We start from the raw sequence: 26,604 nt of genomic DNA on the forward strand, positions 1-26,604 counted from the left end.
ACTGTGTACTAGTACCACAATAGGACTTCTTTGTTCTGATGTTTTCTCCATGATAAATGGAGCTAAAAACCTTTTTGGTTCTTTTTCTTTGTGAACGTTTAAAAATACACCTGCGTGAGAGATCATTTGGCCTCCTGAGGACAAGCTTTGGAAGATTGATATCTATGATTCACAGATCATCAATCCTGTTTATTGAAGAACTGGGTTTTCACTCATCGCCATTGGTTTCTAGAGTGCAGCTTTAACCTTAGACCATATAATGGCCCACCATATAACATTTTATCCAAAATAGCTATTTTTTTTCTATTTTGGATGTTTTTAATTGAACTGAAAAAACAAAAAATATGTGTACTGAAATGTTAATTTGGCTATAATATTTCACAATATGTCAAAAAAAAAAAAAAAAAAAAACAAAAAACAAAAAACACCTTCAAAAAGTTACACAGCGTGGCTTTAAATATAAATAATCTTTTTTCCCATTTTTTTAGTAAGCTAATTAAACAGGCCTGAGTACTGGTACATATTATCAGGGTGTATTGGGTGTCAAGCAATAATATTGTCTAATGACTACAGTAAACTATGTAATTTCTTATGTTGTGGTGGTAGTTGTCATTTGTTTACAGTTATACATGATGTGAAATGATGATAATTTGGCCTTCACTCCCTGTATCCCAGCCCTCTTGCGTCACCATGGCAACACCATCCAGACGTCACAGCTGTGTGTTTTTCATTGTCCACAGAACATGCGGCTAACACAACAGGACCTTCTCTGCTCGTGCTAGTAAACAGGAGCATATAAAGTGAGTCTTTTAAGCATGCATTACCCCGAATCAGTAAGAATAACTGTAACTCAAGTACACGTTCTTAGAGAGAATGTAAAATGGCTGTTTATAGACTAGAGTTGGAGCTGATAGTAGCTAACGAGCTAAGCTAGCTAACTGGACCAGCTCGGTAGCACGAACTACAAACTGTGTTGTTGTTTTTTTTTCTGTCGTGAGCGTAAAACTGCACAGTCCACACCTCTTGGTGATCTGTGCGTACTTTACTGCAAAGAACATGCTTCGTATGTTCCATTCTTTCGTAGAATTGATCAGAACTCGTATGAATGAACAGTGTTAGCGCTAGCTGCACAACTAGCACAGGTGAAGTTACCTTTCGGTTTTGTTTTTTCTGTGGCACATTTAACACGTCAGATTCTTATCATTCCAGGCTCAATTATCCCGACGAGCGAAATAACAGGTCTATTTCCCATCACATAAGTGGGTCAGACATGTGTTCTGTGAGTGCTAACACAGGCTAAGTAGCCTCACGTTATCAAGACGAAGAGACTTCATTTACTCAGCAATCTGATATCAGAGCATAAACATAATAATGAGCATTTTGGGTTTACATTGTAGAAACTCTGGTAGTTTAGTGTGTGGTTTGTACAACCCCTAATAAGATGCACGATAAATATCAGTTATTGCCTGTTTATTCATTCTTTACACATGTCTAGTGCTGTCCTCTTATTAACTTAGTGTAACAATACTTTCCACAATAGCACTCTGTGGATTGCACACAATGTGACATTAGTTACAGTGTTCATACTAAAGCTTTCTATTGATATTATTTTATAAGAATCACCAATAATAGGCTAGTATGTATAAATAAAGCTAAAGTATGCAAAAAGTTAGAGGCAGGAGTGCTACTTGGATGTATACAGATTGTGCAAAATCTTCCTTTTGGTGTTCTTCAGTGTAGGGGCCACTCTGAAATACATAATTGAAAAAAAAACAAGACACTCAAAAATTATAAAATAATGAAAAGCCTTTATTACCTCATGGCAGGCAAAGATAAACTCACGTCAACATGTTTCAGCCCTTTGGCCTTCATCAGGGCAAACTCAAGCTATAATATATTTACTGTAACCTGGGTCAGTAAAGTAAATCTGTGTTGTTTTGTCTCATCAGTGGACCGCAGTCTGAAGAGGCGTCAGGTGAAGCCGCTGGCTGCATCACTGTTAGATGCTCTAGATTATGACAGCTCAGACGACAGTGACTTTGAAGTAGGAGATGCCTCAGGTGAGTTTTTTATGGCATTCAAATCATATATTTAATATATATTTGATCATTAAATGCAGGCAGTTTAAATTATATTTGTGAAATTCAACCATAATACACATTATTGCTATATTTTAATAGACTTTTTGTCACAGTAAGTTCAGTCAGTTTTAAACAACAAATGCACATCTCTTCATTTACCAGTCAAACTGTGTCAAAATAAAAACTTAACAGAAACTATACCAAGACCAACCCAAGTCTAAAGTAGAACCTTATAAGGAAAATCATGAATACAGTCTGCCTTCTTCATTTTACTTTCCAAAAACAGTGCATCTTTGTAAAATGGAGAACTTTGTGTTGTTGTAATATATTTATTTTCTTGCAATATTAGCTATTACGTCAGCCAATAAGGTGATATGATCTTGACAGACCTGATGCGATGTGCAGTAGTTTCATTACTGGGATGCACGCTGATTTTGTTGTGATAGCCCTCTGAAAGTTGAGTGACTTAGGGAGGGTACACTCAGTGTCAAAACTGAAAGTAAAATTTATAAAACATTTTAATATGTTTTTGGCTAATATAGCCTTTTCAAACAATAAAAAGTAACATTGTGATCTAAATATGTTATGTGTCAGCAATTAATAACCCATAGAAGTAAAATACCCCATCTTTAGAGTTGCACAATGTATCACAAAATTAATCAGAATATGTACTTATCTTCTGCAGCGTCACAGAAGTAATATTGCACCGGCCATTTTTTTGTTTCTTTTGTTTTGTGTAATAATTGTTTTGTTACATTAGCTAAGAAAAGGGGCAGGCATTTTCTTTAAGCTTCAATGCAACCAAACAATGTATTTTTAGAAAACTGAGAGTGGACCTGCTTTAACCCTTTAAAATTATGCATAATCTAAATAAAGCTTTGCACTACAATAATTAAAAAGCTAACTGTTGTTATGATGCCAAATGTTTTTGGTTTTTTTTATGCACAAAGCTCTCACTCATGTTGCCTGATCTTGTTCACTGATTCTTGTGTTGGTTCAATGTTAATCAGTATAAAAATGCCAAAAAAAATAGAAATCAAAATATTTGTTTAAAAAAGAGATCTAAATTCTAAGTGTTCACATTAAGGAATTGTTCAAAAGAGCTGACCCGTTTGCAAACATCACATCACTAAAATGGTTACATTTAATTGAGTGCATTATCACTCCTCCATTCACTAGGGTCCGATGGAACGGGTAATGGCAGCGATGAGGAGGGCTCCAAAGGCAGCGTGGCTGGCTCGGATAGTGAGTCGGAGAACGCGGGCTCTGCAGACGACGGCGTTGATGAGGAGGAGGCCAAGGAGCTGGCAACAGAGGAGAACATGTCTGAGGACGAAGACAAGGCCAAGCAGTCCTCCGAGACTTCCAAGGCATCCTCAGACAGCCCCACCAAAGAGGGCGTTGCTACAAGCACTCCTCCAAAGAGCCGCCGCAAAGCCAAGAAAACCCCAGAGCCCGAGACAGCAGCCACAGCCCCCCCCAGCACTGAGCCCACCTCCGGGTCTGTCAACGCAACTGATGAATCACAGGTGGAGTAACCCGGATTTCCTATTCCTATTTCCAGTAACACATTTTGAAGAGTGATATATTGCTTAACTAACTAACTGACAAAATAACAAAAAACATGATCATCCCAAACTATTCTAAATGTACAATACAGTTACAAAATATTAGCTGCAAAAGTTCTGCAAGGGGTCAGAACAAGTTTCCTCTGTTGGGTGGCTGGGGGTTCCTTTAGAACCACTGCTCTTCCACATGGAGAAGAGCCAGCTGAGGTGACTCGGGCGTCCGGATTCCTTCTGGCTGCCTCTATGGGAAGGTGTTCTGGGCTGGTCCCACCAGGAGAGTAGGCCTTGGGGAAGGCCCAGGACATTCTGGTGGGACAGTCTCTCAGCTGACTGGGGAATGCCTCAGGGCCCTATTGGAGGAGCTGGATGAAGTGACTGAGGGAAGTCTGACAGTTCCTGCTTAGACTGCTGGCCCCACGATCTGGCCTTGGATAAGCGGAAGAAAATGGATGAATAGTTGCAAAAATTAAATGGCAGACTTTTGTTGTTGGGATAATTGTTGTACAGAAAGAACAAAAACTGCCCATTGGTATAGTAAAAGAAAAATTCTATTCTGTCAACTGGACAAAAAATTATTCTTTAGTTGTTTTTTTTTGGTCACTCAAAAAGTTGTGTTCAATTGACAGAATTGAAATTTTCTTTTACTATGAAGCATACCCGGACGCCTGAGGGATTACACCGACATCCCCCATTAGTGCAAAGAAAAGGTAACCGCGATAAATATTGACCCTGAAAAATGATTGTTCCATCTTTCATATATTAAATGATAACTCAATATAGTAATCAGGTAACAAGGGAACAGACCCAAGGCTCTCTGACAAATAACAATTAAAAGTCCTTTATTGAGGCGAAGCCTTCACGTTTCCGTGAAGACTACCTAGCTAGTCTTCACGGGTCATAAGAATTAAAAGTAGAGAATGCAGGCGCCCCTAAATAAATCATATCATGTGAGTAGTGAACACACACACAAAAAAAAAAACATATAGCACAAGATTAATATAAATGAGATAGTTGTAACATAATTTACCTTACTTTTTTATTTTTATTTAATGCATATTCACCATATTTTGAAAGTATGGCCCAATTTCCTCTTTGATTCAAAAGTCCTACATTACACAACATTTTGTTTGGTAGAGATTGGCAGTTCCAGGGCTGAAATTATGCAACAGATTCTACTGGAGGTGTGGAGTTTAAAAACACAGTGGAGTACTTCCTGTATTAACAAATGATATAACAAGGTGGAACAGTGTTTTCTGTTTGAAGAAAGAATTCATATATGCAGGGTGTGTATGATAAACGTGTGAATGAAACAAGAAATAACTCCAGGTATATTTTTGATGAGGAAACAGCGTTATAACATAGATCAAAAAATAGTTTAATAGAGGCCCTTTAATGTTGAAAACTGTGTACAACCTTTAAGTTTTCTCAATTATATACACTGGAGCTATAATTCATTTGGTACTTCTTTTACAAAATTATATCATTAAAAGTGAAAATTGCTCTTCCCTATGTACTATCTGTTTTTAGAAAACCTTTTATGATAAACTAGAGGTTACTTCTCTTGATGTCCATATTAAAGTTTAAATGTTCTTGTGGTGCCTGGTACTTGAGTAATCTTAGCTGTAGAAAATATAAGCATATAGCCTGTGTCCTGGCCTCAGAGCTGTGAGATCCATGGTTCTGATAATTTGCTGAAGGTCCTCCCCATACTTAACCCCCATTTCACATTATCCTGTCCTGTCAAAATGAAGTGTGATGGTTAAATGTTAAAGGGCCCACATTATGCTATTTTCCAATCTATGTTATAATGTTTTTTCTTCATCAAAAACAGAGTTCTTCCCTCTCTTTGTTCCACCTTATGATGCCATGTGGTAATACAGGAAGTGCCTATACTGTGTTTTTAAACTCCATACACCTTCACTTGGATGATTTCAGCCCTGGAATTGTAAATCTCTTCTGAACTAAAGGTAAAAGGTAGATGGTAACTTGAAGTCTAGACTGCTCTATGACACACAAAGTGGAAAAGACCATTTGAGCTTTGAAGATGTAGACAGACTAATAATAAAGGGTTACTGAAACATTTGTTAATGAAACACAACTCCAGGTATATTTTTGTTGAGGTGACAGCATTCTAACATGGGTTAAAGCTCACAGAATTCAATTTTGCATAATATAGACCCTTTAATTGTCTGCTTGGGTGTTCACCTTACGTACTATAGAAAAAACCCTAAATGTAACCTTTATTTATTAAGCACTTTCAATTTAATTTTATTGCAAAATTGTACCGGTGTCAGTCCTGATCCTTTGTAATTTTCATTCACTCCAGTCTGAACCGAAGAAGTGGAACTTTCGCCGTAATCGTCCCCTTCTGGACTTCACCACCATGGAGGAGCTGAATGAGATGGACGACTATGACAGCGAGGACGACAACGACTGGAGACCCACGGCAGGGAAGAAGAAAGGCAAGGCCGCTGCCCAGAAAGGGGGAGGGGCCGAGGAGGAGGGGGGTGGGGCCAGTGATGATGACGACGACGACGATCATGACGACGACAATGAGGACGACGACGATGAAGATGACGACGACGACGACGACGACGACGACGATGATGACGACAAAGAGGACGGAGACGAGAACAACAGCAGTAGCGACAGTGAAAAGGCCGACAAGAAGCCCAAGAAGAAGAGCAAGAGCAGCAAGAGCAGCACCGCCCTGGACGAAGAGCTGACCAATGACAGCATGTCCCAGGGCAAAGGCAACGAGGTGAGCCACAATCAGGCCTGTCACCATCAAACGTATGGATGTGGGATTAACTATTAGTAGAAAATTATCCCGAAAACTTCTAATGTTTGAAACTGCTATATGCTACTGAGGAGAGTTCTTCCAGCAAATATAAACAGCATAACAGCAATATTGTTAAAGTGGACCTATCATGTAAAATCGACTTTTTAGAATGTTATAGTTGTACTTCCTCATTTAGAAGTTTTAGAAGTTGTATTACGTGTCATTCATGCATTCTTGAGTAATCTTTATTCTTCTGTATTCAAGATGTCATTGCGCAAACAACCCGTTTTCACTTCTTCTGGCACACACCGACTCCTCTGTACTTACTTCAATTCTCAATTTTCTTTTCTTTACCGGTGACAAACGTACGATTCAGCAGTGTCCTGTAGACATTTTGCTGCAAATGAAAAAAAAAAAAAAACTCTACTTGCCTGCGTGATGTGCAGCTATCCATCGGAGGTGCTGACAACTGCGCGGCTCTTGGTGGTGATGACATTTATGGTGGCGTCTGCTTCCATTGGGCACTGCAGTTTTCTAACGCAGAAGTTAGCTAGTTGTTTCTTTTATTAAGTCATTTTAGATGAATATTGCAATTTAAAATGCCCAAAATATCACATAATCATCCACATGTATCATAGATTATAACTACATAGCAGGCACAAACACAAAATGTCTACTTGGAATGGCACAATACAGTGGTCCCTTGTTTATCGCGGGGGTTACGTTCTAAAAATAACCCGCAATAGGCGAAGTAGTCAGCTTTATTTTTTACAATTATTATACATGTTTTAAGTCTGTAAAACCCCTCACCACACACTTTATACACTTTTCTCACACAGGCATTAACATTTTCTCACATTTATCTCTTGTTTAAACACCCTCAAAGTTCAAACCTTTGTAGAGAACAGGTGCCTTTGTTGGTGCAGAACATTTCGGGGAGAAAACTTGCATACATACAGCTCTTCAGAGTCATATTGCTAGCGATCGAACATCTATGTAAATGTGGCAAGCTGAATGCATTCTATACTGTACAGGAGACACTGCATGGAGGAGATTGATGAACAATGGTTTACAGTCCCTCAGCCAATCAGGACACAGAACACAATGCACGTTCATGCGCTGTAAAAAAAAACATGCAAAATTGCACTAAAAAAATCCACGAAACAGCAAGGCCATGAAAGATGAACCTCGTTATAGTGAGAGACAACTGTAAAACACTTTAATATTTAGTTAGTATTTATAATTAGTCATATAAGTTACCTATTCAGCCCTGTACTGGTCAATTGTTATTGTACTGAAAAGAATATTAAAGGGCCTATAGTCATTTTAATGTGTTTTCCACACTACAGATGTATTGTAAAAGCAGCATGCTGTTTGCTGTCCATATATAAGCATAAAACAATTTTATCTGCAACAAACCTGTTAGCATGCTAGTTGTTAGCAGTGATGACAAAATGCAGCTAGAAGTTGTGAAAATATGCCGCTTCATGTATTGTTTTGGTCTGTTAAAGGTCAAAGGTAAAACTACTGTAGCTGTGATGATTAGATTAGATTATTTTGGGACTGGGCCCGTTAACGCATGATCATAAGATCCTTAATTGTGATAAATTATTTTGATGCAGTCAAAAACACAGGATCTAGAGTTCTGCTCCGGTCTGTGAGCTCACCTTTTCCTCCCCTTCTCTCTGCTCAGCCTATACACACACCAGGGGGCAGGTCTGCTGTGTCTGTGCACTGGACATGTGGAAGAAAGACGGAGACCAAGCTTCGTCTGAGTTTTTATACTATCCAAAAAAGAGTCAGTGATTACTGAGAAATGCCCCACTAACGTCTTAAAATCGAGAGTGATACTAAAAACATTATTCAATACACGCATGTAGGATTAGCGATCTATCAGCTGCAATGCGAGAGTTTACCGCAAGTGTCAGTCATGTTTATTTTGAAAACAACAGATATTCATTTTTCATCTATTTAGTTACCAGTGAGCTGATGTGAACTAGGACTGCACAAGAAATGAACCAGGAATAAACAAGAACTAAATATGAGGACTGATTACCAGATCTGAATCAGGACTAAATTAAGACTAAACCAGGACTCTGCCAACCTTCTATCAGGCTCATAGTGAGCAGAAAGGAACAGCAGACTATACAGAACAGCCACAGTAATAGAGGCTTTTTTATATAAAAATTGTTTCAGCTTCAAAAGGTTAAATAACTTTCCAATTCTATATTTGAATGTAGACATTAGAAAAAAAAAAAAAAGGCTAATATTGAGTGTTTTGACATTATTTGACATTTTTAAATAACTTGGTCCCAGATACATTGAAAAAAACATTTAGCCAAAAAAGTCTTATTATGTTGGCGCATTGTCATTACCTGCATCTAAACTGGAAGTTGTCTGACTTGTTCTTTGGAGGAATCAGATATAATATAGATATAATTGGACAATAAGCAGAGTTGTAGCACAGAGTGAGTGTCAGGTCTTGAATAGTTCTCTATACTAAGTACATTTGGAACACTACTGATGTATTGTCAAAGCGATTATGGAATATCTTTTCACCGAAGCCACCGCAGATGAATGCGGTATTGTACTGGCGGCTGGCTACTTTACAAAGTAAGACACAAAGAGCTTTAGATGGTATCGGAGTGATTCCAGGTTAATGCCCGTGTCTTTGTATCATTGTGTGGTGGATTAAGAGCGTGCCAGCCAGGCGTGGAGACGGAGACCGAGGAGGGGGCATTCATATAAACGTGTGTGTGCGTAGGGATGCAGGGATGCGCTGTTCCGGTACTGATATCAGATATCGGCACTAAAACTGAAAACTGTTCTGTATCAGATATCGGTTTCCAAATATATGTGTAGTTCGTAGACTGCATATATACAGGGACATTCTGAATAGGAAGTGATCATAACCTGTATCGGCTCCAATTCACTTTACATTAGAAAACTCACCCCTCTCTCCATAAATTCTGCTGTCAAGCTTGTCCTATTGGTCATAACATATTCATATTAACCCACTCTACATGATCCTGATATTTTGATTTTGCGATTGTCTCCATAAATCAAGTATGGAACATTAATAAGAGATAGCAGCTTTCCCCAGGGTCGCTCCCACTAGTTTTAACAACTGGTTGGCATCAGGGTGACATCACACTCCCTTAGTCCTTCTTTATACAATCTATGGTTCAGCCGATATCCTGATTGGACATATACATTGATGTAATAAGACATCCGGGCGTAGTCGGCCCAGAAAGTCTGAAAATCTGAAGTTTTATTTATACAAAGTTGTTCTGTAGTTACTTGAGTCATAAATAATAGCTACGTAATATAACTGGATACAATTCTGTCTTATTTTATTTTGGTTTAAAGAAAATCAGTTCTGTTTGTAGCCTCTGGACTGGTATCGGTTGATATCAGGGATCGGCAGACGTGTAAAGCTAAAGTATCAAAACCGATATCAGAACTGTAAAAGCTGGATTGATACATTACTCTGTGTGTGTACTGTTTCAGGATGGCCTGCTGGAGCGTTCCCAGACCTGGAGCACTCAGCACATCCTCATCTGCTGCGTGTGTTTGGGAGACAACAGTGAGGATGCTGACGAGATCATCCAGTGTGACAACTGTGGAGTCACTGTGCATGAAGGTACCACTCCACATACATACACAAGGTTATGGGACAGGTGGAACTATTGTCACATAACACCCACTTTCAAGTCCAATATTTAGGATTTGTGATGAACAGATATATATATTGGTTTGCCTTTCTATTCTTTTACCATACAGAGCAGTGCATTGACTGAGTTTGGCATAAAATATTATTTTGTATAAAATATTATCTGAAATTACTACAATCTGCCCTTCATTTCAACCCAAAATTCCCATCAGAGCGTTACCACACACACAGGGTTTTGTGCATTTTTCTCCATTTGTAAAATATTTTCTTCATGGATGATACACATAGGATTCAGCAAAGTTGCGTAGCCATTTTGGCACAAATAGAAAAAAGAATCTACTTGCAGCCATGAAATGAAGCTTTAGATAGAAGGGGCTGTGACCAAGTACGGTCTGGCTTCACGTCTATATTTCGTGATGATGTTTATGGTGACATACTGTAAAGGAGCAGGTGGAAATCAGCTCTCGCATTTTCAACCAGATGTCAGCTGACTTGTTTCCTATATTAAGTTTCTTTGCAGATCAAACTGTTCTAACTATAGAAAACCCATTATATATAAAAAGCATAATGTGACCTACTCATGCCTAACACGTGTATTGTTCTGTTAAAAGTTCTAAATACAAAATGTTAAGCAGCAGACCAAATGTTAGATTGCAACTGATGTGTTATCATTTTCAGTACAGCTCTTCTTTTACAAATAAGTTTAACTCTCTCAGTAAATAAAGATCTCCTGTTTGTTTTCATTGGGCATCAATTTAAAGTGCATATCCACAAATCACGGTGAGTGAAGGCGCACTTGTCGGCTACAGTAAATAGTGCTATTGATTTCATGTAGAATGTGGGGTCTCGCATTATTCCTTAGAACGTGTGAGAGGTTAAAGAGAGAGAAAAGTTCATGTTTCAGCTTTTCCAGCCCAGCGCTGTCAGTCGGCCAGCACAATCAATGCCCCTGGAAGAGTGTCTCTCTCAGGCAGCACAGCGTTCCAGCTGACCATGCATGCGGGATCAATGTGACAACACTCATTGTCGCACTTGGATTATTCTATTTGGTTACACAGAGACATGCTTGTATTACAGGAGAGAGAGGCACACTTTCAACACTAGACACTGTTGAATCGTTGCTTCACACTGTAGCTATTTACTATGATATTCAGTGGAAATGCATCTTGGTTATTGATTATTTTCCCCATAGCAAAACACATTTTATATACACACACAGACATATGTACATGCATTCATATATATATAAAATGTGTGTATTTGTATATATATGTGTATGTGTGTATATATGTATATATATATATATATATATATATATATATATATATATATATATATATATATATATATATATATATATATATATATATATATATATATATATATATATATATATATATATATATATAATAATGTTTGTGTATATGTAGCACAAAGTGCTAACTTAAAGTGACAGCGTGTAACTTTCTGGAGGTTACACGTCACCTGCATGAGCCCATGGAAATAGAAAGTTAATACCATACATGGAAATGACTAAGCTATATTATGGAAGATTATAACCAAAGGAACAACATTTCCATAGAATCAAGCAGAAGGAAGCTGTTGTCCTAAATAAGTCAGGTTTGTGGAGATGCAAGCCTACTCACTGTAAGAACACATTTTTAAATTAGTTTTTCAGTACAATAAAAACATCTATAATGAAAAAAACATGCCTTTATTTTTGTCTATATTTTGGCCAAAAAGTTACATACTTGTGCTTTAAATAACATTTTGTAAACATTACATAATAAAACTTGGGTCACTGTCCGAATACTTCTTAAGCCAACCATATCTTTTGAAAGTTGACAGAAGACTATTGCTGTTCGAATGTTTTTCTAATGACACTCCAGGTCAGTCACATGTCTGAACAGAGCGTAGTGACATGTGTAAACGGCCTCATCACTGCTCCCTGTAGACTCAGAGACATTAGAACAGCTCTCGTGTTTATCCTGTTGCTTTGGCTGATATTTAGTCCCCCAGAGAGGAGTCTAATCTGCCAGAGGAGGCACGCAGGGGGCTGGAGGAGGGAGAGGAGGGGGGAGCCCCAGGCCACTTCTATCTGCCTCTCCAAGGACAAGGCTGCACCTTTTTACTCCGCACAGTAAAATATGAACTTAATCCAAGCCATAAGTTGTGCGTTTTGTGTACTTTGCTCCAAATGGATGGATTTATGATGCTATTAGGGGTCTAATTCTGAGGCTCAGCTCTTTTTGTGCTGATGGACTATCTCCCCTCAGATTTACAGTGGAGCGAAACGCCAAGGAATAAAACATGGAGACGGTGTGCATGGCCTTTTGAAAAATTCTACTCTTTTACCGCCATACTTTTTAGCATTTGATTGCTTCCTACTTTTTATTAAGTACAATTGATTTCCATAATGATTTAAAAGTCAAGAGAAGGTCAGTACGCAGAATATAGCACTATAATTGTTAGACTTTAGTTTTTTTCTAAATAGAGCAGAGTGTTTGAGTCCGAAGGTCCACCCTAGCTCCTAAATCCTCACTCACTACAGTCCTGTACCATTTAGCGGACTGTGTAGTACACCCGTTTCGGATACTCTGATCACTACTTTGTCCTTGCTGCAAGCGGCTCATGTGACGCTCGTATTTGACAATCAAATCCGACTGACATTAGGAATGTTAAAAGTATTGAAAATCAGATACTAATCGATACTAAAACTAGTATCAGAACTAGAGTAAGACCACATGGTATAATAAAAAAATACTATTATTTTGTGTTGAAAATTACAGTATTGTCTAAAAGAAGAGCTTTTAAAATTATCATTTGGGTATCAAAATTGGTATTGAGTATCAAGTCTATTATATTCATAGTATCGAAAGTTTAAAATTTTACTATTGTGATAACACTGACACAAATAAGTTTATGGACTAATATTCATGTGTCTTGCATTAAAGCAACAGTGATTTTTTTGTTTTTATTGCACTGAAAGACAAAAAAAACCCCATCTGTCCTTATTGAGCAGGCTTGCATCTACACGAAGTTGTCTCTTCTTTGGCCTGGACGAACGCCTCCTCCTTCTTCTTTTCTTGGAAATGTTCCTTAGCTACAATCTCCCACAGTATGGCCTAAAACTTCTATCACCATGAACAATGTTTCGAAGTATGGTTTTCACTTTCTATCTCATACAGTTGACATGCAACCTCCAGAAAGTTACATACTGTAACTTTAACAATCAAAATCGACTGGATTATTGAGCTTTTTGCCTCTGTTTTTGCAGATGCATTTTAGGAAGTTTTTAGTACTACTTTTCACCTGTTGGACATGTGGACACGTGACCACTATATCGCTGACTAAATGTTCATAATGTTCATGATGGTGGTGTGACGACAACAATACGTTTCACCAGGACTAGTGCAAATCTATCTGCTGTTCATGTGCTGACCTGTGCTCTTGTCTCTAAGTGCAGTGTAATCCAGTGCACTTCTGCAGGTGTTGAGTACTTATGCATGCGAACCCTCTCCCATGCATTTATTTGGAGGAAGTGGAGTTGCCACAGTGAGATGTGTGTGATTAGGAGCAGTGCAGTGCTGAGTTGGCCCGCTCTGACCTCTCGCAGTAAGCACAATTGTTGATGAGCCTCTGCTTTATCACAAATATATTTCAGCATATAATTTAGGAGAAATGCATTTTATACTTATGCAAAAGTGCTTGAATAAACAAAAAATACATCCAGTGTGCCCTGACATGAACTGTTGTTAGTGGCTATTATTGTGCAGTTACTGACAAAAACTTTGGAACTCTTATCATAAGTTTTCCTTCAGGAGTCATTTAGTCATTTTGTAATCAGGGTTTTTTTCCCCAAATTTTGGTTCATACAATTTGTGTCTCTCAAATTGTAATCCGAAGATTTCTAAAAATAATTTCATTGAATTTATTTCACATAAAATGATCCATTTTGCCAAGTTTAGGGGAAAAATAAAAGATTACTGACTCATGAGCTACACTAACTTCTCACTCAGTATCTCAAGGCTATCCATGGGTTATAGAGTTATTGAAGTGCGCTTTTTCTTAATCACTGATATGTCTAGGATCCGGCAGTGTACCATAGTCATTTTGGTACAAATGAAGAAAAAACCCGCTACTCGCTAGCGTGATGTGCAGCTATCCATCAAAGGTGCCAACAGCTGTGCTGCTCTTTGTTGTGATGACGTTTACAGCGGCATTAGCTCTGATTGAGCACCGCAGTTTTCTAACTTAGAAGTCAGCGGACTTGTTTGTTTTATTGAGTTGTTTTAGATGGATATTGCAATTTAAAATGTGCAAATTGTATCCTAATGATCCACAGGTGCCATAGATTATAACTATATAGCAGGCATGAGCACAATAGGTCTTCTTTAAAGATATTTTGGACTGTTTCCATGGCAATGAAATATCAAAAACTATATCTATTTTTTATTTTATTTTTAATTTGAATATGTCAATGCATAATATTGTATGCCAGTCTAAATTGATAGACTAGGAGAGCAGTAGAAATGCATAGTAATCACAGAGCCCTTATAATCTCGGGTCAAAAGCAGGTGGGGAGTGTGGGCTGAGCTGTTAGGAGGTGCAGCTTTCACAAGTCCAGTCTTTTGCTCTGGTGTTTGGCCCAGCGTCCAGACCCCAGCACCAGACCAGAGAACCAGAGGAGCACATGAAAGACCTGCTCGCTCAGACCGGAGGAGTGATCAAACAGAAGCAGCACCTCAGCCCCTCGCTCTTCCTGACTGTCTGAATATCACAGAGTCAGGCAGACATCATTACCATAGCATAGCACAGAGTCGTCAGATTGTACAAGCAGCAAGGAGACTGTGGGGGTACAAGGAGTTTCAACTTTCATCATTAAAATATCAAACAGATGATTTGAGGCACAAGATGTTTTAGGTTGATCATTTGTATATGAAATTTTACTGACTAGTTTTGGTACTATGTGTGGTTTATTTATCCTCACTTTGGTGTATTTTCAATCTTGTGAATTCATCTAAACAGTACAAAGTACACTAGTTTTCATGGAGGAAAAAAGATCCCATTTTGTTTCAACACAACTCAGGGGCTTTGTGTATTGCTGATTTGGTTATACACTACTAATGTCACAGTATAAATTATATCATCATGAGTAGTTTTTAGTAAACTGTGTGCATATTCACAATTTGGATTATTAAAACAAGTATAAACAAAATGTGCAATTGGTGGTTTAACAAAGAAATACCATTTGGATCTTTAGAAATGGTGATAGATGGTAGTTTAGTTTTTGTGAGATTATTCTGTTGTGAGCCATCATCTATCATGTATCATATCAAATCGTGAAGGACCCTGGGCTTCTCAACCCTAGGCAAAAAAACGCATCAAAACAATAGCCTGTAACACTGTGTTTGCCGAATGCCTGATTATTTTAAACGATGTGAGCCACTTGTTGGTGATGATTACAGAATGCCGTACAATCTGTTTCATTACTCTGCGGTTTAATGTTGGAGTGAATTTCCCATCCCATTTCTCAGCATTCATCGAGGCCTAAATGGAAGCATCTGTCGTCATTGTGGTCTCCCTTATGGATTCTGTGTTGCTCCTCTCTGTCTGTGCCTGTAGACAGCTATAGACAGATGATTAGTCTGAGTGAGGCCCCGCTCAGAGTGTGAGCCATCACTGCTGTCGGGATAACAGATGGCCGCTGATGCTCTTTTGAGGTGCTCATCACTTGTCTTTTCATCAGACCAGCCAAGCCACACCAGCGTGCTCATTCCCCTCTTTATCACAACATGATTTCATATTCTCCCCGCGCCTGTTTACTCTCACTTAGGGGTGGGCTATATTCAGTAAAATGGTGATATATGTTTGGATTATCTCTGTAACAATATTCAGATGATATTAGGGTGATCAATCAGAAACGTGCTGAAAGTGTCGGTAAATGTCATGTTTGACGTTAAAGTTATGTCTGCAACAAACTGCAATATGGACTGCAATTATTTAAAGAGAGGGTATTGCAAAATTGACTTTTTGGATCTTTCTACCTTGTTATAACATTGTTCCCTCATCAAAAACTCTGCCCACAAGCCTATGTCACCCAAGGTCCCAGGTGGCAATTATCCAAAAGAATTATACAAAACTGTACACTACAACTTGACAAACCTGATGTGATGTGCAATAGTTTTATTAGTGTGATGCATGCTGATTGTGTTGCGATGGTGCTCTGAAGGGGGAGGGAAAATGAAACTTATTATGGTGATATGTTGTCTTCAGTGAATATAACATTTTCAATAAAAGGTAACATGGTGATCTAAATACGTTATTTGTTTGCAATTAATACTTCATAGAAGTAAAATACCCCCTTCTTCAAGGTGCACTAGGTAGCTGTTCTGATTTGTGGTCCGCCACACAAAATGGGGATGCAAAAAAAGCCATACATCAATAATACCATATTCAAAAAGGAGGGATTGCATGCAAGAAGCAGATTTTGATTGTGTGCTGCCTACTATAGTGGGTGACCTGTCCATCACAGGATCCATACAAAGGTTAAAATTCCCACTCATTATAAGCAAATGTGAGTTCAAATCAGGAATTACTAATAAAATAAAGGGTCATCAAAATTTGGTATATATATTAACAAGTACCACCTTCATATTGTATAAAACACCAGTAACTACAACGTAACAACCACTGACATCAATCAGTGAACTGGAATGGACAGACGTTGCATCTTTGCAAATGACTATGGCAATACCATTCACCTTAACCTGAAAAGTAGAATGAAAAATTTGCTTCATTTATGTTACTCATTGGGCAACTTGGAAAACAATGAATGACATGCTGCTGCCTTGCACCAGGTCCTGGTCTGGGGCCTGGACTGCGATGGGCCCAGTTCAACTCTGGTGGAGTTGGAAACATGCGGTGGCCAAAATCCTGCTGTACCAGTTGAGCTAAAAATGTAGTTGACTGGGGCCCCTCAGTTCCCTGCGTCAACCCTACTATTCTGACAATATTTCTTCTATATCGCCCCTCTAAATCCACAACTTTAGCACGTATCTTGTCATTGTCAGTTTATACCTTAGAGCAATAGGTTTTCAGCTTGGCCAAATGTTGATTCACTGAAAAAGCATCATCCTCCAAGGACCCCAAACAGGTGTCGTGGCTGTCTGGTGACTGTTGGAGACCATCCAGCTTCATGTGGAGTTTGTCAATAGAAGGGTTAAACTCCGCTAAAAGTGCAGACTTGGGTTCAGCAAACATAGCTATCAAGTCTGCTTTGCAAGGACTTACAGCATCATTGTCATCCGTCTATTCTCCAGTCTTTATTTTTAGAGGAATTCTGTGTCAAAAGGTGTTTAAAAAAAGTCAAAAGAGATAACAAGGGGCAGTAATAGGCTAGTAAATAAGGGGTCAAAAAGTAGTTACTGCGAGAGAATGAGTATTGTACATCTCACTACATCATCGACACACCGGAAGTCCTTTTTGTCCAATCTCAATGTAGTTAACACACGCTACCTTTCCCCCTTTTTTCTTTTGCCGGTCTCGTCATTTCTGACAAGGATAATCTCTAGCTTCAGGGATTATTATGAAGCTATCCTGTAGTCATCACTTTTTGTAAGCTTAGCTCATATTAGCCAGCGACCCGTGGCTTAACCGCTACAGCTTTGTACCCGAGTTCAAAAGGAACAGCGAAGGTTGGTGCCACGCTTCACAGTTAAGACTATTAGAGAAACGCTACCCCAAACTCCAATCAGGGAGCTGCTGCTAGATGCTACCCACGAAACACCTGCTTAGGGGTAAATGGAGAGTGGAGCTATAGGGAGAAGGTAGAATTTGGCCTCCTAACCTTACCCACAACCTGTGAAGGTAAATAGTGGCACAAATGTTTTTTTTAAATGCAGTGGAGTTTTCAGTTGTGAAGGTCAGGAGAGCTTAAGCTGTGACCTCTCTGCTGTGAAATGTTTGTGGTTTAGTTTGAAAACATCAGGTCCCCATAATATTGTAGTAATAGATAGTAATGCATTGAAAGTTTGCATGATATAGTAGTTACTTTTCTATTTGCTGACATTTTCTCTCATTTGGTATGTTTTTTATGTTTTATTTATACCACAACAGTGTACAATAAACATTGACTAAAAGGAAAGATGCATTTTACCAGGTTAAAGCAAAAAATGCTAATTTCAACCTGTAGCCCTTGGGCAAAAATTTGCCGGCTCAATCCTGGTTCCCCACTCCAGTTAGAGTAATGTGGTTGGTAGGGCTGGGTACCTTTTTTTGAATTTTTACTTACATTTTTTTTGTTTTTTGCTACTTGAACAAAACCTGGTTTGCAATACCAGTTCTTCAACTATGCTTTCTTCTGTACCTTTTACTGTACTAAACAATGTCTAGAACAAGAAACAGAATAATAATGTTAATTCTATAATGTTCTACTACTTCAAAGTAATAACATTTTTTGTACCAGTTTTCTCAACAAGTTGTAATACTGTAACCTTTGGTGGTACTTTTTAACCACTTTCTAGTGGTACTTAACCCTGGAAGCTGGTTTCAACTGGATAGGGCATCTGACATAAACAGAAAACTGATAAATCACTGTTGGACTGCTCTGCATCGGCAAAACCTGAGGGTTCATTGTGATATTTTATGGTTTTAGTTACCATTTCTTTACACGAAATGTAATATAGAGTACCGTTTTGCCATGCTTGACCAGCTAGTGGAGAAGTCACCACTACTCCACTATTTTAGACTATGTGGCAGTTCGAGCCAGTGACAATGTGCAAAAACAGTTGTTACCCAGAGCAGAGTTCAAAATTAGAAATTCCTCATGACACGCAGCAAACGCTTTCTCAATCAGAGAGGACATGGCTCCACCAAATCAAGTGCAGAGCTGAATAAACAAGCCCGTCTGGCCGTGTGTTTGCTGTGGCTGTGTGTGTGCGCTGACACGCATGCAGAGTGCCTGCCTTTTCATTTGTGAGTCTTCCCCACTGCTCAGAACGGCCCCGGGCTGGCGCACTGAATTAGGAGTTAGAGTGTTATCTCCCAGCCGAGGCTCAGAGCTGATTGCTGCCCTCATTGGTAGTGAAGAGCACGTCTGCCTGGTGTAATAGCTGCCATAGAAACCACATCAGCCAAGTAATTGTTTAGGCAACCTCAGAAAATTAAGAGGACAACATTCAAATGCTTTTGCTTCTCTGGGGGTATAGTTTTCCAGCAAATGTTCAATTTGTGCTGCGCTCCTCTGTCACAATACTGTTTCTGAGTTGGTGTGTTGTGGTGTCTCTAATCCAACATCAGCCTAAAGGGATGAAGAGGCCTTGTACTCATTGTATTGTTTTGTGGTGTTTATGGTATTATTTTTTTGTATTGCTGTTCATTCTTGTTGTTTTTAATTATGAATTAACTAGTACCTTACCTGGGAATACTTTTGGGGTTCAAAATTGTGTTTCTAAGCTAGGCCAGAATTGCTTTATGGGAATATTATTAGAAATGATATTGTGTTTGTATAGGTACTTTACTCATTGACTAACTGTGGACAATAGATTATAATTTTCAACATAAAATATTGTGGTCTTGTGGACACTAGTTCTTCTGATGTAGATTCTAGACCATTGGATATAAAACACAATCATGTTGTCTGATTAGGTGTGAAATGTGTTCAATGTAAGACAAACATTACAGTTCATTAGGTTTGTATCCAGAATGGTCTTTGTAAATGTCTAAATGTGAGAGGTTAGAAACAAGCCATGCTCTACCTCAGGGTTACAGTTTCAGCATGTAGTGGAACCAGACGGCACACTGCCCTGTATCTGTACTACCAAACCTCCATGTTTCACCACTGCCCTTCATGAAAGCCACTGACACAGAAAATGGGATGACTGATGTTATCTTTAATGAACAGTGTAATTGGCATAGCTACACCACTGACACTCTTTTCCCCTCCTCCGTTTCCCCAGGCTGCTACGGCGTGGACGGGGAGAGCGATTCCATCATGAGCTCCGCCTCCGAAAACTCCACTGAGCCCTGGTTCTGCGACGCCTGCAAGAACGGGGTCCGGCCCAGCTGTGAGCTCTGCCCCAACCAGGATGGTATCTTCAAGGAGACTGACGCAGGGAGGTGGGCACAAAACACTCAAGCACTACTGAGGCTACATTACTACTACTACTAAGTGTTGAAGTGGGGAATTGGTTCAAAATGTGCCTGGAAGGATTCTCTCTCTGGACTTTCCCATCATGCATCTTCACCTGTTAAGCATTAGGGGTGGGACAAGACACAGTGTTGAGAAGTAACTGAATACATGTACTAAAATACTTATTCCGTTCAGTTATTGGTGACATCAGTATTGGTCTGATATTGAAAATGTTGCAGATATTTGACACCGATTGTTTCTGTGTGCCCATATGTGATTCCCAATTGTCCTCAGAGCAACAGATTTGTCTTTTTGAGAAGACTAAATGAGTGAAAATATGTATTTATATCCCAGATAAATACATCTTTTTCTACAAAAGCTGTAAGTTAATTTGCAAGGTTCACTATAACTTAATCTATCTTAATGGCGATATCTGTACATAGTGGTTATTGGTCACAACAGCAAGACAGTATTGGCTCAAAAAATCCATATCGAAAGATTCCTAATTGAGAATACAGAGAGTACTTGATCACACAATTTAGACTTCAAACAGTACAAAATGATTTAGCGAAGCATCACTCTTGTTCTGAATGGCTGTGTCCTTTTCCCTTTTCCAATTATTGATAGGTAATGCATAAAAAATGGTAAAACAAAAATAGTAGTTTTTAATCCTATGTTGCACTTTTACTCTATAATTTAAACAACATTTTCACAATATGAGTTGAGACACAAGTTTGGGTCCATAAGAGAGATTTGTAATCCATAAATTGTGCAGTTCAGTTCACAATTTGGGCCTTAACATGTTTTATTTACTTTATGTAATATTTTTGCTGTCATTGTAGCACTGCTTTTTGGAGCTACATCTTCCAAAGATGTAGTTCCAAAAGATTTTTTTGTTCTCATTGGAGAACAGTTTTTAAATCATTCAATTATATTAGATTTCTAAAGAGTGCAAAAATCCTAATCATAAAGAAGATGAGAATTTTTGTCTCTAGAATGCCAACTCTGTGTTCCTCCAATTAACAAAAAAATGTCTAATACTTCTATAAAAACAAATTGAAATTGTTCAAAAAATTGTATTTATTTATTTGTTCTCATAACTATTTATGAACAACTGGTGAAAATATGTCAAATAATGATAAAAGCATTGTCTATGGTTCCTAGTCAATTTTTGGCAACAGTGCAAATTAGATAAAAAAAAAAAAGCTTGTCAAAAAATGCCAAAATCCTTGTTTCCTCTGCAATTTCCAGTAGTTTGTGAGACCACAAAAGTCCCGATTACAGCCAGGTGTTTTTGACTAACACCTGGCTACAGGGGCGGATTTTAAAGTGTGGATACCTGTTAGACCAATCACACTTTTTCTTATACCTCCATACCCTGCCCCATCCTTCCTTCCTCACTCTTCTTTAGTCCTTTTGGGTGGAGTTTATGTGTTTAGCCCCACTTTAACGTAATAACATAATGACAAACGACAGGACTGGTTGGAGGGAGTGAGATAGGATTTGATGAGGAGAGACGAGAGGGCAATGTTAAGTATAGGTAGTTATAAGAGGAATCCGCTTTGTGTCCAAAACTTTTTAGACTGGACCAAAGCAATACATTTGCACTATTTTGCTACTTGAATATAACCGCTCTGGACAGCTGCCATTTACACGAGGCACACAGTGGAACATGCTCAGAAACAAATAACACCTAATGACCTTAGCTGGTAGAAATGCTGCAGACAGCCAAAGGCTATCTAAACACTCCATTTATTCAGCGGCGGAGAGAAAAGGAAGTGGGATTAAGGAGGAGAGAGAGCGAGCAGCAGAGGGATGGAGGGAAGAGCAGAGATAGAGGAAGAAAAAGAGGGAGAGAAAAGAGTGTGTTATGTGAAGCGTGGAGACTTCAGCCACGTTATCGCTGATAGTGCTTCTCAGGCGAGCTGCACCCAAATTTACTACTTCACTAGAGCATGAAAAACACAGCAAATTAAACTGTGGAGCGCTTGCTTGCTAGAGATGGATATCTTTATATTGGACTTCGGATTCTCTTCCCCAAAGTACGCATTTGAAATTGTGTCACACTCAACAGTAGCCAGGCTGGGGCTACACGAATCTATCAATCCATTTCTTTTGGTGTCGGAGAGACGTTTTGAGAGAAAATTTTATCACATTAACTTTCTTATTGTCTGGCATAATTCCTCACATTTAAACCAGGCATAACCACAACTGCTGATGTAATCTGCTTTATTGAGTTCATTTAATTCACAAATCCAACATTCCTGTTGACCCTATATTGCCATTGTAACTGCTTTGTCATTTTGATTCTGAAAAAGCAATTCTGAAATTCTGAAGTACTCATATAATTTAAATGTCAAATGTTGGCAGGTGGGTACATGTGGTGTGTGCTCTTTATGTCCCTGGAGTGGCTTTTGGAGACATTGATAAACTCCGACCAGTAACCCTTACAGAGATGAACTATTCCAAGTATGGCGCTAAGGTGAGTTGTTTAAGATTTTACTACAAATCTTGACAATTTTCTTTTCTTTTTTTTTCTAGTTTCACATTTTTTATATTTTAATATTTTACTTCCTGGTTGGACTCAAGCAGCAGATATGACACATAAATCTGTAACTATTACTTGGCAAAAATAATGTATACAAGTGCCAAAGCTCGCCCAACTTACACAATAGTTATAATTACACTAATAAAAATAAATGAAAGCATCTTTAGTTTGCCCCTCCCCGAACCGCCACCTTAACGTGGTGGAGGGGTTTGAGCACCCGAATGATCCTGGGAGCTATGTTGTCGGGGGCTTCATGCCATGGCAAACGGGTCTGACTAAGAGCGATTCAGAAGCCCCCCATGAAGAGACAAACAACAATGCAAGCTACGTCGCCCGGACTGGCGTTACCGGGGCCCCACCCTGGAGCCAGGCCTGGGGTGGGTGCTCGGCAGCGAGCGCCTGGTGGCCGGGCCTTTCCCCACAGCCCGAAGGAACGACATGGGGCCGTCCTCCCGTGGACTCACCACCTGCGAGAGGAGCCATGAGGGGCGGGTGCGGAGAGATCTGGGCGGCAGTCGAAGGCGGGGACCTCGACGATCGGATCTCCGGACATGGAGACTAGCTCTGGGGACATGGAATGTCACCTCGCTGAGGGGGAAGGAGCCTGAGCTTGTGCGGGAGGTTAAGCATTACCGGCTAGATATAGTCGGCCTCACCTCCACGCACAGCTTGGGCTCTGGAACCCAACTTCTTGAGAGGGGTTGGACTCTCCATTTCTCTGGCGTTGCCCGCAGGGAGCGGCGGCGAGCTGGTGTGGGCTTGCTCATTGCCCCACAGCTCAGCCGCTGCGTATTGGGGTTCACTCCGGTGAACGAGAGGGTCGCGTCCCTGCGCCTTCGGGTCGGGGACAGGTCTCTCACTGTTGTGTCGGCCTACGGGCCAAGCAGCAGTGCGGAGTACCCGGCCTTCTTGGAGTCCCTGGGAGGGGTATTAGACAGTGCACCAGCCGGGGACTCCGTTGTTCTCCTGGGGGACTTCAACGCCCATGTGGGTAACGACAGTGACACTTGGAGGGGCGTGATTGGGAGGAACGGCCTCCCCGATCTGAACCCGAGGGGTGTTTTGTTATTGGACTTCTGTGCTAGTCACAGTTTGTCCATAACAAACACCATGTTCGAGCACAAGGGTGTCCATCGGTGCACGTGGCACCAGGACACTCTAGGTCGGAGGTCGGTTGATCGACTTTGTTGTCGTGTCATCTGACCTCCGACCGCGTGTCTTGGACACTCGGGTGAAGAGAGAGGCTGAGCTGTCAACTGATCACCACCTGGTGGTGAGTTGGATTTGCTGGTGGAGGAGCAAGCCGGACAGACCTGGCAGGCCCAAGCGCATTGTGAGGGTCTGCTGGGAACGTCTGGCGGAGTCCTCTGTCAGGGGGGTCTTCAACTCCCACCTCCGGGAGAGCTTCTCCCTGATCCCGGGAGAGGTTGGAGACATGGACTCCGAGTGGGCCATGTTCTCCACCTCTATTGTCGATGCGGCTGCTCGTAGCTGTGGTCGTAAGGTCTGTGGTGCTTGTCGCGGCGGCAATCCCCGAACCCGGTGGTGGACACCGGAAGTAAGGGATGCCGTCAAGCTGAAGAAGGAGTCCTATCGAGCCTTGTTGGCTCGTGGGACTCCTGAGGCAGCTGATGAGTACCGGCGGGCCAAGCGTGCCGCGGCTTGGGCAGTCACAGAGGCAAAAACTCAGGGTTGGGAGGAGTTCGGGGAGGCCATGGAGGAGGACTGGAGGAGAGCTGCTGACCTCGACTGGGGATGTTGTCCGGCGGTGGAAGGAATACTTTGAGGATCTCCTCAATCCTACTGTCACATCTTCCGAGGAGGAAGCAGAAACTGGGGACCCGGAGGCGGACTCGTCCATCACCCTGGCTGAAGTCACTGAGGTGGTTGGCAAGCTCCTCGGTGGCAAGGCTCCGGGGGTGGACGAGATCCGTCCTGAGTACCTCAAGTCTCTGGATGTTGTGGGGCTGTCTTGGCTGACATGTTTCTGCAACATCGCGTGGCGGTTGGGGACAGTACCTGTGGAATGGCAGACCGGGGTGGTGGTCCCTCTGTATAAGAAGGGGGGGCTCTTTGCTAAGGGCTGTCCGGTCCCTGTATGACCGGAGCAGAAGCTGTGTTCGCATTGCCGGCAGTAAGTCAGACCTGTTCCCGGTGGATGTTGGAATCCGCCAGGGCTGCCCTTTGTCACCGGTTCTGTTCATTATATTTATGGACAGAATTTCTAGGCGCAGCCAGGGGCCGGAGGGGGTCTGGTTTGGGAACCACAGGATTTCATCTCTGCTGTTTGCTGGGGCGGTTTGCAGCCGAGTGTGAAGCGGCTGGGATGAGAATCAGCTCCTCCAAATCCGAGGCCATGGTTCTCGACCGGAAAAAGGTGGTTTGCTCTCTCCGGGTGGGTGGTGAGTCTCTGCCCCAAGTGGAGGAGTTCAAGTATCTCGGGGTCTTGTTCACGAGTGAGGGAAGGATGGAGCGGGAGATTGACAGGCGGATCGGTGCAGCGTCTGCAGTGATGCGGTCGCTGTATCGGTCCGTTGTGGTGAAGAAGGAGCTGAGCCCAAAGGCGAAGCTCTCGATTTACCGGTCAATCTATGTTCCTACCCTCACCTATGGTCATGAGCTCTGGGTAATGACCGAAAGGACAAGGTCGCGGATACAAGCGGCTGAAATGGGCTTCCTCCGCAGAGTGGCCGCACCCTTAGGGATAGGGTGAGGAGCTCAGTCACACGGGAGGAGCTCGGAGTCGAGCCGCTGCTCCTACACATTGAGAGGAACCAGTTGAGGTGTCTCGGGCATCTGCTCAGGATGCCTCCTGGACGCCTCCCTAGGGAGGTGGTCTGGGCATGTCCCACCGGGAGGAGGCCCCGGGGAACACCCAGGACACGCTGGAGGGACTATGTCTCTCGGCTGGCCTGGGAACGCCTTGGGGTCCCACCGGAGGAGCTGGAGGACGTGTCCGGGGTGAGGGAAGTCTGGGAGTCCCTGCTTAGACTGCTGCCCCCGCGACCCGGCCCCGGATAAGCGGAAGAAAATGGATGGATGGATGGATCTTTAGTTTGTTTAATGAAGATTCAAGCTGTCAGAAAGTTCCTGGCATGTAAATTTTCCCTGCATTTTTGGATGGACTTTTCAGTGTGGATGACATAGGCAGAGAGATTCTGTTTAGAACTCACTACTACTTCCTATACTTGTGTACTTTTCTCAACTTTTTTCCACAAACTCTCAATTGATGTAAAACTATGATAAATATTTGTCACAGGTAATATCCCACCAATCCATGTGTAATAATTAGAAAGACAGGAAAACCTGTCACTTTCAGCTGAAGTGACTGGTGACATTAGCTGCTTAGTGTCTTGCCTGTGTGTGACGCGTCCGTCTGTCCCTCAGGAGTGCAGTTTCTGTGAGGATGCGCGCTTCGCCCGCACCGGAGTCTGCATCAGCTGTGATGCAGGCATGTGCCGCTCCTACTTCCACGTGACCTGTGCTCAGAGGGAGGGCCTGCTGTCAGAGGCCGCAGCAGAGGAGGTACCATCACTCAAGTCATGACGCTTTAGATAGTTTAATTCAATAATGGACAGTTAAATCTCAATGTTTTTTTGAGCCTGTCTCAAAGCCATATCTAGTATAGGAGTATAGTAGCCCTTGTGATCGTTTAGAAAATACTTCATTAAAAAATCCACTTTTTTTGCTTAAATCAGCTACTCCACATCAGTTCTGATCAAACAAAGTTATACATGTTTGTAAACCAAATTTTTCATATAAATAGTGAATGTGAGGTAAATGTTTTTTTTTTACTTTTTGTTACCCTCATGAGTGTGTC

At 41.0% G+C, this 26,604-nt stretch overlaps 1 protein-coding gene across 3 annotated transcripts in view; it reads left to right on the top strand.

The window, feature by feature from the left end:
* Nucleotides 1–709: 709 nt before the first annotated feature.
* The window catches only part of phf14 (PHD finger protein 14), a 105,908-nt gene continuing 80,013 nt past the window's right edge, over nt 710–26,604 (top strand). For 2 of the 3 annotated variants that reach the window (XM_033975211.2, XM_055225394.1), the window contains exons 1-8: nt 710–800; nt 1,950–2,060; nt 3,261–3,610; nt 5,976–6,410; nt 9,942–10,074; nt 20,064–20,223; nt 22,607–22,718; nt 26,172–26,309. In XM_033975211.2, the coding sequence (XP_033831102.1) occupies nt 800; nt 1,950–2,060; nt 3,261–3,610; nt 5,976–6,410; nt 9,942–10,074; nt 20,064–20,223; nt 22,607–22,718; nt 26,172–26,309 (1,440 nt within the window). In that variant the 5' untranslated portion in view covers nt 710–799. The remainder of the gene's footprint in view (nt 801–1,949; nt 2,061–3,260; nt 3,611–5,975; nt 6,411–9,941; nt 10,075–20,063; nt 20,224–22,606; nt 22,719–26,171; nt 26,310–26,604) is intronic. The other variant, XM_055225395.1, reaches the window with a different exon arrangement.

Source organism: Periophthalmus magnuspinnatus, chromosome 11 (genome assembly GCF_009829125.3).
Source record: "Periophthalmus magnuspinnatus isolate fPerMag1 chromosome 11, fPerMag1.2.pri, whole genome shotgun sequence".
Classification (NCBI taxonomy): domain Eukaryota; kingdom Metazoa; phylum Chordata; class Actinopteri; order Gobiiformes; family Gobiidae; genus Periophthalmus; species Periophthalmus magnuspinnatus.